The sequence below is a fragment of the Pelophylax lessonae genome, assembly GCF_965119305.1.
Source record: "Pelophylax lessonae genome assembly, chromosome: 3".
Lineage (NCBI taxonomy): Eukaryota > Metazoa > Chordata > Amphibia > Anura > Ranidae > Pelophylax > Pelophylax lessonae.
This window is the reverse complement of record NC_138770.1, coordinates 52,926,183-52,940,196: the sequence shown is the minus strand read 5'-3', so window position 1 is coordinate 52,940,196 and position 14,014 is coordinate 52,926,183. Positions and strand designations below refer to the sequence as shown.

The 14,014-nt window shown below is 44.6% G+C and overlaps 1 protein-coding gene across 3 annotated transcripts in view; it reads right to left on the bottom strand.

The window, feature by feature from the left end:
• KIF13B (kinesin family member 13B) overlaps window positions 1-14,014 on the bottom strand; it is a 518,118-nt gene that overhangs the window by 283,352 nt on the left and 220,752 nt on the right. For all 3 annotated transcript variants that reach the window (XM_082248971.1, XM_082248973.1, XM_082248972.1), the window contains exon 12: window positions 5,357-5,467. In XM_082248971.1, the coding sequence (XP_082105097.1) occupies window positions 5,357-5,467 (111 nt within the window). The remainder of the gene's footprint in view (window positions 1-5,356; window positions 5,468-14,014) is intronic.

Genomic DNA, 14,014 nt, shown 5'->3' with positions numbered 1-14,014 from the left:
GGACAGGCGCAAGTTGGAAGGAAAAAACTTTTCCGGAGGCTAAGAAAGAAATTCGATCTTGTAGCCAGACCGTATAACTTTGTGGACCCACTTGTCCTGTATCAGAGAGGTCCACGGGTCTAGAAATCAGCAAAGAGGTCCCCTCCACCCCACATATGAGTGAGGCCGCCCCTTCATGCCCAGGGAGCCCTGTCTGCAGGTCTGGAGAAGCCTGCTCTCGGCTTGCCAGAACAGGTTAGTTTGGATCGTCCGGAGGATGCCCAGAAGGGCTTTGATCCCTGGTCTTAAGACCCTGAGGGACAAAAAGACTTCTTATGAGCCGAGAAGGATGGATGACATCTACAATGAGGCTCCTTGCCCTTGCTAGCCTGCGGAAGAAAAGTACTCTTCCCCCCGTGAGACCATTAATGATGTCATCCTGGGAAGCTCCAAACAGGTGATCCCCTAGGAGAGGGGAGATAAAGCCTTCTTAGAAGTCTGGTCCGCAGACCAGCATTTAAGCCAAATAACACGCTTAAGGACCCCTGCTGAGACAAACAGCCTCGCAATCAGAGAAGCCACATCCAAAGATGCATTAGCCGCATCCTCCATTTTTGAAATCTCACACACAGATACAATCAGTGTATCCACCAGTGCATTTTCATGTGCAGCTACAGGAGCAGAGGAATCGTCCTCACTATCTGAGAAATCAGGGTTTGTGGACACAGACCCAACAGGGTGACTCGCATCCGCAGCGACTGAATCAGATTCAGGATCTGAAGAGACAGATGAGGCAGGGGATGCTTTTTGCTAGCCCGTTTCCGCAGGACCAAATCCACCTTGGAAATCAAGGACTCCAGGACCGCCGTCAGTGCAGTAAGGGATTGTTGGGACCCGGAGGGTCTGGTAGCCTCAGAGGGAATCAGGTGGGGAAATGTGCTCCAGGGACTCCATGAGTGGAAAAGAAAAAAAAAAAGGTGTAAAAACTCTGCTAGGGACAACCCAACCGCGCTGGCAGCACCACAGGTCACCAGGCACAGAACACCAACCGATCCGATAGCAGAGAGGGAAGAGGACCCCACCAGACTCATCACCCACCGATCAGGCACTGCAGCACCAGGCTATCTGCACACACATGTGGTGATCAGGAAGAGAAAGGTCCAGGGGTCAATACCAGGGGGATAAGGAGAGGCTCCTACTGCTGAAATCACTGCCCATACATGCTTCACAGTCATGGCCGCCGCTATTAGCAACGAGAAACCACTTGAAAATGGCCACTAAGGCTACACAAACCCGGCCACTGAAACTACAGCACACAGGCTACAAGGGAATGGCGGCCCCCGTGCGGCACCATGCGGCTCCTGGGGGCCCAGGAGGGTTCCCAAGAGCCCTGAAAACCACACCAGCAGGAAGTGGGGCCCTGGCAGGAGCCCCCACCAGGTACAGCCCCCCCCCCCAAATTACAAACAAACACAAGGGCGCACCGGCCTAGCTCATTATCCTTTAAAAGATTTATTTAAAATTAAAAGGTATAAAAATACTCAAACGGGTTCTTGGTAAAAGCATATCAAACAAGGTACATAGTCCTCAGCATCGAGATCTAAGGATATAACGTCCCCAGAAGCTGTAAAGGCTTATGCATTTGAGGCTTAGCCTTCTCTTCAGAGCCTCTGTACCTTGTTTTATATGCTTTTACCAAGAACTTGTTTGTGAGTATTTTTATACCTTTTATTTTAAATAAATCTTTTAAAGGATAATGCACTAGGCCGGTGCGCCCTTGTGTTTGTCATTTTCAGCGGTCCCAGACTACCCTGGTCTTGTAAGGAGCTGCAAGGCCGAAGTTTTCCAGTGTTGCCGTGTCTGTAGTTCTCAACAAATGCAAATTTGTGGCTGAGGTGGATAGAGGATTACACCACTCAGAGCGCAGGGGACAGGCGCTTTGCATCGCTTTTATTTACAGCCCCCCCCCCCCCAAAAGCCGACTGTCCGGTCGCCGGCGGTACGCCCCCCCTCCCCACTTTAATCCCTAGTTTAGCACCCAGACCGACCTGAAAATGTGGCATGGCCACCCCATGGGGAAGGGGAGAAAAAAAGGGGGCGAAATGTCCACAGGGACCACCGAGAGGGGGGGGAAGCTGCATGGGAAGGAGGAGAACCTGGGGGTCCGACCGTCCCAGAGAGGGACCCACGTCCACCTTAAAACCCTTTAGGGGAGAGGTGGAACAGCTACTTACCATACCAGTAACAGGGTGGTCACTGCTCCAGACAGAACCTCCTCTTCATCGAAATGGGGGGCTGTCGGCCAGGAGGAGCGCTGCAACTCAGGCCGAGGCCAGGTCGTACACGACCTTGCGAGATGTTTAACTCGCAGGCCAGCCCCTGTCCAGTGGGGCTATGTCACGACCAACCTAGCGTGGAGCTGAGGGATGCGCACTCTCGCTGGCCAGACTAGGGTGACCACTGGATTTTAAAAAATATCCAGCCCGTTGCCCAGTCCAGCAGTTGATTGTAGATTCTCACAGGCAAAATAGAAAAATGTATTAAAAAAGGAAAAAACTGTCAGGACAGAAGATCCCAGCAAGGAACCTTACTCCTGACTAGGAAGAACAAAACTGAGCGCCTATAGCAGAGAGAGGGAGTATACCCTCTGGGACTGCCCATAGGCGTAGTCAAGCTTTTTTTTTTTCCTAGTGTCCTACTCCTGTAGGGGGCAGTATAACCCAATGGTTAAGAAGATCAGGAGCTGTGTCCGTCAACGATCGACCACGTCACCATTTTTCTAGGTAAATACAATTCTAAAGGTGATATTGACATGAAATGTTCACCACATCTCGGTAACAACCCATGCAATCCATACATACAAAGAAACCAAAACAAATAAGTTCAGAAATGAAACTATGCGTAATAAAATGGAATGACACAAGGAAAAAGTATTGAACGCATAAAGAAAGGGATGTGCCAGAAGGCATGGAAAGCCAAGACACCAGCTGAAATCTATCAGTAATTAGAAAGCAATCCCCTGGTTCAGTCTCAACTGATGGCCTATAAAAAGGTGTTTCATTACCAATTTGTTACACAAGAAACCTCTCAGGATGTGTAAAAGAGAACTTCGCAACCTTATTGTTGCAAAACATACTGATGGCATTGGCTACAGAAGGATTTCTTAACTTCTGAATGTACCAGTGAGCACTGCTGGGGCCATAATTCGGAAGTGAAAAGAACACCATTTCACCATAAACCGGCCACGACCAGATGCTACTCACAAGATTTCTTACAGAGGAGTGAAAATAATTATCAGAAAAGTTGTCTAAGAACCAAGGACCACTTGTGGAGAGTTTCAGAAAGACCTGGAATTAGCAGGTACAATTGTTTCAAAGAAAACAAGTAATGCACTCAACCGCCATGGCCTGTATGCACGCTCACCATGCAAGACTCATTGCTGAAGAAAAAGCATGTTGAAGTTCGTTTAAAGTTCGCTGCACAACATTTAGACAAGCCTGTGAAATACTGGGAGAATATAGTATGGTCCGATTAGACCAAAATTTAACTCTTTGGATGCCATAATACACATGATGTTTGGAGGTCATATGGCCCCGCACATCACCCCAAAAAGACCCCCATACCAACAGTGAAGTTTAGAGGTGTTAACATTGTGGTGTGGGGTTGTTTTTCAGCATACGGGACTGGCAAACTTCATATCAAATGGAAAAATGTACCAAGACATTCTTGATAAAAATCTGCTGCCATCTACCAGGATGATGAAGATGAAACAAGGGTGGGCATTTCAGCAAGACAATGATCCCAAACACAAAGCCAAGGAAACACTCAAATGGTTTCAAAGAAAGAAATAAAGCTGCTAGAATGGCCCTGCCAATCACTTGGCTTGAATCCAACAGAAAATCTATGGAAAGAACTAAAGATCAGAGATCATAGAAGAGGCCCACAGAACCTTCAAGATTTGAAGATCTTGTGTGGAAGATTGGGCCAAAAATCACACCTGAGCGATGCAATCAACTAGTTGATCCATACAGGAGGTGTCTTGAAGCTGTCATTACCAACAAAGGATTTTGTACCAAGTATTAAATACATTTCAGTTAGCGTGTTCAATACTTTTTCCTTGTGTCATTCCATTTTATTACACAACTATTTCTGAACTTGTTTTTGTTTCTTTGTATGTATGGATTGCATGGGTTGTTACTGACATGCGGTGAAGATTTTATGTCAATAGCACCTTTACAAATATATTTCCCTACAAAAATGGTGACATGTCCAATACTTATTTTACCCGCTGTATGTACAGAACTCGGCAGGGGTGCACTATTGTGTGACAGCGCTGAAACCTGAAGCAGAAAAGGGGCGAAAGCGTCCGGTATTGAAATGGTAATGAGTACTGGGAGCAAATTATGGATCACCTAAAGACCGCAAAATGTGATATTTTTGCTGACTACCGTAGGCAGTGGTGGCTGGTGCTCAAAATTTTTGGGGGGGCGCAAACAGAAAAATGTAATAGGCATTGCTTTGCGGCAAAAAACGCTGTAAAAATTGCGTGACTTTGAGGTCACAAAAGTGTGAAAGGGGCCTTCAGTAATCAAGGTATAGTGTGCCCCCTTCAATGCAGCGTGCCCCCCTTTCAATGCAAAGAGATCATCGTGCCCCCATTCAATGCAGAATGACCAGCGTGCCCCCTTTCAATGCAGAATGACCAGTGTGCCCCCTTTCAATGCAGAATGACCAGCGTGCCCCCTTTCAATGCAGAATGACCAGCGTGCCCCCTTTCAATGCAGAATGACCAGTGTGCCCCCTTTCAATGCAGAGTGACCAGCGTGCCCCCTTTCAATGCAGAGTGACCAGCGTGCCCCCTTTCAATGCAGAGAGACCAGCGTAGCGCGCCGTGCCCCCCAAGACCAGTGCACTTACCTGCAGCGGCAGCTTCTCCTCAGTCCCCCGGCGTCTCCTCAAGTCCTCCCGCCTCCTCCTCGGCCAATGGCATGGTTTTGCCTTTCGGCCAATCAGGAAGCGGGTCTTGGAGGTCCACCCTTTTCTGAAGCCTATTAGAGCCTCTGGCTCTAATCAGGTGACTCAGAAAAAAAAAAAAAAAACCCCCATTGAACTTCATGCGTCTGGTGCCCCGCATGTAGATTAGGGGGCCGGACGCATGGATAGGGGGGGGGGCAGCAACCCTGCGCCCCCAACGCACCGGCGGCCACTGACCATAGGCAACCAAATTATTATTAGGATACAGTGTCCAGGCAGTTCAATCAAACACAAACTGACAGAGTTGAATTGTCACTTAGATCTAGCCTTCAGCTGGACAATCGTTACCCAAAAGAAACAAATAATCAATGCCACAACTGAATATAACAATCTGGGCTAGAACCTGAGCGATTTCTTCCGTCTTGCGCAGTTTCTCCTCCCACGTCACAGTCATTTCTTGGATGAGCTTCTCCGACTCCTGTAACCGATCCTTCAGTTCAGGCGCTTTCATTGACTGTAGAGTAAAAAAAAAAAAAAAAAAAAAAAAAAAAAAAGGTACATAAATCTGGACAAAATATGAAACAATATAAACTACTTGATAAAAAAAAACCTTAATGCTACCAAGCCCCCTATGTGATAGCATTGGGAAGGTGACAAGTTCTCTTTATGGTAACATCAGGATTCTATTAGACTTCCAATATGTCCCCTGCCCTCCACTACAGCTAATCATGTACAGATTGTGCTGGATGAGTTGCATTCTCGGAAGCAGTAGTTAAGGAAGGACAGCTGTGAACCCGGAAGTGATATAATAAATGTCACTTGGGGGTTCATTAATCACAAAGGACATTGGGGCGCAGATGTTCCCAGATCACCTCCTGCTCTCACTGTAGGAACCACTTACCGCAGTCTCGGGTTCCCTAGAAGAAAAGGAGAGCATCAGGATTCACCATGGGCGCTGCCTGCTGGGGTGGTTGGTGTCACACCTTTAGAGCCCCAAAAAGAGACTGGGTGGCTCTAGAGCCTCCCAGATCACTTTTATCTAAAAAAGGCCATTCGCTGGCTCTATAAAATCCACACCAAGTGCTTCAAAGCGGCTGCTCAGAATCACGTATTTATATTATCCTGCATTTTACTGGTATTGGGCACGACTTCGTGTCGCCGGAGGCTCGCTCCTGCTGTAATTCTAAACAGCGGTAGCTGATCAGCGGGGTCCCACGAGCGCTGATCGATCTGTACACAGGCAGTATGGCGATCTGCCTATGTAAGCAAGACCATTCTGTCAGTAAGGAAGGCATGGATCCTGTGTCCCTGCATAGCATGGACACAGCATCCATGCCTTCCTGTAGTAAAAACATCTTCCAAACAACAGTAAAACCCTAGCTATCCACACAGTTAACCCTTTGATCGTCTGAAGAATAGATTGCTTCATCTGAAGGAGGACGATATCGGACAAGCCCGAAAACCGTAATTATGGACATTTTCTTACAGACTTTTGTACTATGTCGGTTTTACCTGATTTGATTGGATTTATCCAATAAAGATTTTATGTGCAGCAATCCCTTTTGACTTTTTTCTTTATATATGGCCTATGGGACGGCCTGATTGCTATGCACTAACTGACAGCTGACTGCTGTTCACCCTTATTGATTGCATTATATATATATATACACATTATATATATATATATATATATATATATATATACACACACACACATTATATATATATATATATATGGAGAAACTGCCTTCACCCCCCAGCAAAGTGCAATACTGACAAGCTGAGCAATCTACAGGGAACTGAGTTATACTGGAATGCAACGATCTTTCCTAACGCTTTGAACAAGCGGCTGTCAGTGCCATCTGCATACAAGGTCTGATTCGCCTGAGAGCTGCGTAGTAGTATCTGGTATCCATATCCATCAGAGGCCGTCAATACCAACTGGATATAGAGACACACTCGTTTGAGAGGAGTATAACAACGCACGTTATCTCTATCCATCTGGTAAGAAGCCCAGCGGGCCACTTTGAACGCACGGTGGGGATCACCATTGTTTGATTTTAGAGCACTGGGATCGTTTAATTTTGCTAAGGAGAGCACTTACTTTATTCCGTCCGGTAAGGAGGAATTCCAACAGGTGGAGGGAATTCAAGTCACCATTTGTTTTCAACACCATCTGTCACTTATCACATCACTGAAGATTGTCCAATATCGACACGCTGGTGTCTTGGGACTTTTTTCTTTATACAATATTGTATATTGTACACATTGCACCATATCCTTTGTTTGATTTTGAAGGTGTATAATTTATTGGTTGCAAATTATTGCACAGTTATCTAGATATAGTGCACCACTTCATTACACACATATATATATATATATATATATATATATATATATATATATATATATATATATATATATATATATATATATATATATATATACACACACACACACACACACACACACACACATATATATATATATATATATATACACACACACACATACACATACACATATACATATATTATATATATATATATATATATATATATATATATATTTTTTTTTTTTTAATTGTCAGTTATTTTTAGTTTATAGTGCAAAAAGCAAAAACTGTAGAGGTGATAAAATAGCACTATAAGAAAGGTTTATTTAGGGGGAAAAAAAAAACAAAAAATGCATTTGGGTACAGTGTCGTATGACCGTGTAATTGTCAGTTAAAGTACCACAGTGCCATATAGCAAAAAATGGCCTGGTCAGGAAGGGGGGTAAATCTTCTGGAAGTCAAGTGGTTAAAAAGAACAAGGGTATAAAATGTGTTCCTATCTAACCCTCAGCTTACCCTAATTAGCCCTTATCAACTCATCTCTTTCTCCCCTTAATATTTTCTGAAACAAAAAAAATATCTTTAACCACTAAGATTAAACTTTTTTTAGTTTTTTAATTTTGTTTACGGTCACGATAAAAAAAAAAAAAAAAACAACATACAAGAAAAAAAAAATGCAAAACTAGGGAAAAAAATAAAATATAAATAACTTTTTTAATTTGAAATGAACCTTGCCTTGCTCTGTATGAGATAGATAAGTGTAGTGTCATTTTAAACAGGATAAATTACATAATAAAAATTAAAATTTTATCTACAGTAACACTAAACTTTAAAGTGGAAAGTGCATCTTTTAAGTTGTGTGTTTTGTTTTTTAGTATGGGATTGCAAAAAAAAAAGTATTTTTGCAGAAAATATTAACAAAAGAAAGCCTCATTTGTCTTAAGGCCCGTACACACGTACCGATCGTCGGCATACAAACGTCGGCGGACGAAAGATCTGCCGATTGTACGCGTGTTAGTATGGTGCCTCCGACAGATGTCTGCGCACAATCCGCGGACAAAAGTCTTTCTTGCAAACATGAAAATTTTTGTCTGCGGACACCAGAACAGACGATTGTTCGCCTGTCAGTACAGAATTCGGCCGACAGACCGCAGATTTGCAAGACTGGGCATGCTCAGAAAATTAAAAACACAGGGAAAGTTAACCATTACATGACATCACTTCTGCAGTCAGCTGAAGTCTGCAGACAAAATTCTTGTGCTGTCCTTGTGCTGTCTTTGCACTTTTCAACAGACACCGACATCCCGGGGAGAAAAGAGGAACATTTGTATGCCGACGATCGGTACGTGTGTACGGGGCTTTAGAGTAGATACAGGTATGACTTTGTTATATTGTGTATTGATAACGTTATTGGTGAATATACAGGCCTCCAGCAAAAATGTAAAAACTGCTCTTCTCCATAGAGGGGTACAGAGGGAAGAGGGGAAGTGGCTCATTTCCCATCACATCTTGTGTACAGCAGGAAATGAATGTGAAACTTCTCAAAACAATTACACATATAGCAAAAAATCAACCGGATGGAAATTTTAACTCTTCCCCATGCAATAAAAAAAAAAAAAAAAAAAGTTTTAAAAAAAGTTAAAAAAAGTTTTAAAAAAAAGTTTTTTCTGCTGCTCAACAAGGAGAACATGTTACCAAATTATTAAATACTGCCTAACAAAATAGTAAGAATTGGCAGATGTGCCATACCATCTACAGCTGCTGCAGTGTTTCTGTCTGTATGCGTATTAAATAAAAAAAAAAAAAAAATCCTGTTATGCAAATATAACAAAGGGGTTAGTCCTCAACAAGGCCCCAAATTGCGCCGCATCCCGAATGCAATTGCAAAAAGAGAGGGTTTCCCCTAAGGGGTTGGGACTTTGCAGGCACAGAAAAAAATCCAAAAAGTAAAAAATAGTAAATGTTATTTATATAATATAATATAATAAATAAAATTAGCTATTTTTTACTTTTTGGATTTTCTTGTCCCAACCCCTTAGGGGAAAACCCTCTCTTTTTGCAATTGCAATATAACAATGCATTGATGGGTGGATGACAGTCCGGAGGAGTGGGTTTTCCTAGGCAGGCTGTATTTACATAGTAACGCATGTGATGTTGAGCTGTCATGATTGGGAAAAAAAAAAAAAAAAACAGTAATCCAGCCAGGAAATGAGGTGGCCTCTGACTTTCTGCAGCTTCTAATGCACATTGTGAGAAGCTCGCAGTGTGCAGTGAATTTAGAGTAAGCCATTTTTGGTATAACAGAGGAGCCCGTAGAACTGTGCAAGACTGAGGGGAAGGATGGGGGTCCAATTTAAAAATAAAGTAAAATAAAATAGAAAAAATAAAAATATTCCAAAGACATGCTGGTATGTGCAAGCAAGCAAGTTAGGGATTGATGTTAATTTACAGCCCTGGCAAAAAGTTTTGAGAATGACACAGATACTAATTTTCACAAAGTCTTCTGCCTCAGTTTTTATGATAATTTGCATATACTCCAGAATGTTATGACGAGTGATCAGATGAATAGCAATTAATTGCAAGTCCCTCTTTGCCATGAAAATCAACTTAATCCCATAAAAAACATTTCCACTGCATTGGTGAAGGCGGCTTCAGGGCACACAAGAAAGTCCATCAAGTGCCAGGACCGTCTCCTACAGTTGATTCAGCTGCGGGATCGGGGCACCACCAGTGCAGAGCTTGCTCAGGAGTGGCAGCAGGCAGGTGTGAGGGCATCTGCATACACAGTGAGGAGAAGACATTTGAAGGATGGTCTGGTGTCAAGATGGGCAGCAAAGCAGCCACTTCTCTCCAGGATAAACATCAGGGACAGACTGATATTCTGCAGAAGGTACAGGGATTGGACTGCTGAGGACTGGGGTAAAGTCATTTTCTCTGATGAATCCCCTTTCCGATTGTTTGGGGCATTTGGAAAAAACCTTGTCAGGAGAAGAAAAGGTGAGCGCTGCCATCAGTCCTGTGTCATGCCAACAGTAAAGCATCCTGAGACCATTCATGTGTTGGGTTGCTTTTCAGCCAAGGGACAATTTTGCCTAAGAACACCTCCATGAATAAAGAATGGTACAAAAACATCCTCCAAGAGCAACTTCTCCCAATCATAGAAGAACAGTTTGGTGAGGAACAATGCCTTTTCTGGCATGGAGAACCTTGCAATAAGGCAAAAGTGATAACTAAGTGGCTTGGAGAACAAAATCAAAATTTTGGGTCCATGGCCAGGAAACTTCCCAGACCATAATCTCATTGAGAACTTATAGTGGATCCTCAAGAGGTGGGTGAACAAAAAAAAAACCCCCTACAAATTCTGACAAACTCCAAGCATTGACTATGCAAGAATGGGCTCCTCGCCATAAGGCAAAAGTGATAACTACCGTATTTATCGGTGTATAACACTATAACACTCCTAAAAATGGAGGAAAAAGCGATAGTACGTGTTATACACCGATATTTAAAAAAAAAAAGGCCAGGAAGCAGCGCCGAGAGCAGAAGGGGGCGGGCCGCGCCGAGGAGAAGGAAGGACAAGATGATAACAAGCGCTCGTTCTCCCTTCTCCATGGCCCAGCCCGCCCCCTTCTGCTCTCAGCGCTGCTTCCCGACCTTTTTAAAAACTGATAGTATCAATGGCGCTTGTGAGGCTGCATTAGTGGAGACTGCGCTGGCGAGGCTGCATTAGTGAAGACTGCGCTGGCGAGGCTGCATTAGTGGACACTGCGCTGGCGAGGCTGCATTAGTGAAGACTGCGCTGGCGAGGCTGCATTAGTGGACACTGCGCTGGCGAGGCTGCATTAGTGGACACTGCGCTGGCGAGGCTGCATTAGTGGACACTGCGCTGGCGGGGCTGCATTAGTGGACACTGCGCTGGCGAGGCTGCATTAGTGGACACTGCGCTGGCGAGGCTGCATTAGTGGACACTGCGCTGGCGAGGCTGCATTAGTGGACACTGCGCTGGCGAGGCTGCATTAGTGGAAACTGCGCTGGCGAGGCTGCATTAGTGGACACTGCGCTGGCGAGGCTGCATTAGTGGACACTGCGCTGGCGAGGCTGCATTAGTGGACACTGCGCTGGCGAGGCTGCATTAGTGGACACTGCGCTGGCGGGGCTGCATTAGTGGACACTGCGCTGGTGAGGCTGCATTAGTGGACACTGCGCTGGCGAGGCTGCATTAGTGGACACTGCGCTGGCGAGGCTGCATTAGTGGACACTGCCGACGAGGCTGCACTGCTGGACACTGCCGACGAGGCTGCACTGCTGGACACTGCCGACGAGGCTGCATTGCTGGACACTGCCGACGAGGCTGCATTGCTGGACACTGCCGGCGAGGCTGCACTGCTGGACACTGCCGACGAGGCTGCACTGCTGGACACTGCCGACGAGGCTGCACTGCTGGACACTGCCGACGAGGCTGCACTGCTGGACACTGCCGACGAGGCTGCACTGCTGGACACTGCCGACGAGGCTGCACTGCTGGACACTGCCGACGAGGCTGCACTGCTGGACACTGCCGACGAGGCTGCATTGCTGGACACTGCCGACGAGGCTGCATTGCTGGATACTGCTGATGAAGCTGCATTGCTGGACACTGCTGATGAAGCTGCATTGCTGGACACTGCCGATGAAGCTGCATTGCTGGATACTGCCGACGAGGCTGCATTGCTGGACACTGGTGAGATGTCATTTGATTAAAAAAAAATGTTCCGAGTTCAAAGCTGTTTATTTTACATTTTTTCCTGAAATTTCTCTCCGAATATTGAGGTCCGTGTTATACGCCGATAAATACGGTAAGTGGCTTGTGGAACAAAACATCAAAAGGTTGGGTCCATGGCCAGGAAACTCCCCAGACCTTAATCCCATTAAGAACTTGTGGTTATTTTCTCTGATGAATCCCCTTTCCCTTTGTTTGGGGCATCCGGAAAAAAACCTTGTCTGAAGAAGAAAAGATGAGTACTACCATCAGTCCTGTGTCATGCCATCAGTCCTGGGACCATTCATGTGTGGGGATGCTTTTCAGCCAAGGGACAATTTTGCCTAAGAACACAGCCATGAATAAAGAATGGTAGAAAAACATCCTGCAAGAGCAACTTCCCCCAAATGATCGAAGAACAGTTTGGTGAAGAACAATGCCTTTTCCACCATGATGGAGCACCTTACCATAGGGCAAAAGTAATAGCTAAGTGGCTTGTGGAACAAAACATTATAAGGTTGGGTCCATGGCCAGGAAACTCCCCAGATCTTAATCCCATTGAGAACTTGTGGTCATTTTCTCTGATGAATACCTTTTCCCTTTGTTTGGGGCATCCGGAAAAAACCTTGTCCGAAGAAGAAAAGATGAACGCTACCATCAGTCCTGTGTCATGCCAACAGTAAAGCATCCTGAGACCATTCATGTGTGGGGTTGCTTCTCAGCCAAGGCAGTGGGCTCATTTGCAATTTTGCTTAAGAACACCTCCATGAATAAAGAATGGTACAAAAACATCCTCCGAGAGCAACTTCTCCCAACCATCCAAGAAGAGTTTGGTGAGGAACAATTCCTTTTCCAGTATGATGGAGCACCTTGCCATAAGGCAAAAGTCATAACTAAGTGGCTTGGAGAACAAAGAATCAAAATTTTGGGTCCATGGCCAGGAAACTCCCCAGACCATAATCTCATTGAGAACTTACAGTGAATCCTCAAGAGGTGGAGGAACAAAAAAAAAAAACCCCTACAAATTCTGACAAACTCCAAGCATTGACTATGCAAGAATGGGCTGCCATCCGCCAGGATGTGGCCTTAAGGGGATGGCAGCCCATTCTTGCATAATCAATGCTTGGAGTTTGTCAAAACTTGTAGGGTTTTTTTTTTTTCCTTGTGGATTTGAAGTGGATTGACAGCATGCCAGGCCGAATTGCGGAGCTCTTGAAAAAGAAGGGTCAACACTGCAAATATTGACTCTTTGAATAAACGTAATGCAATAGTCATAAAAGCCTTTGACACTGATGGAATGCTTGTAATTATACTTCAGTATACCATAGTACCATCTGACAAAAAGATCTAAAAACACTGAAGCTGCAGACTTTGTAAAAATTAATATTTGTGTCAGTCTCAAAACTTTTAGCCACGGCTGTACAATATATATGTAAAGCGCTGCATAAATTGACAGTGTATAAGTACCTGTCGTAAAAATTAAAAGTTAACTGTCCAAGCTTTGGAAATTATTGGGCCCTACATACACAACTTTTCCACCAGAGGGAGCCCTAATGCTATGCATCAGAATATGCAAAATGCGGTTCCAGGAAATAAAAGGTCCCTTTTCGTATATTGAGCAACAAATTTAGGTACTTCCAAAACAAAAAGTACCTGGCCAGAAAAATATTTTTCTACCAAAATATCCCATTCTCTAAAAAGAGATGAGTAGGCAGAAAACAAGTCTCTGTGCCCTGTCTACACTTCTCAATACAGACTGAGGTCTCCTTTCCACTTGCTTTAAAATTAGACATTTAAAATGCTTTTTTTTAAAGCGCTCTAGACGTCGATCAAAGCACCTCCCTATGGTATAAAGGAAAAGGGGTGCAGCGCCAAGTAAAAACACACACTAAACAGTCTAATTAAGTTCTTAAGGAGAAAAATAGGGATGATCCCCAGACCAGGCGCCGTGATTGCTGAAAAGCACGCTTCACCACTGTGACTAAATG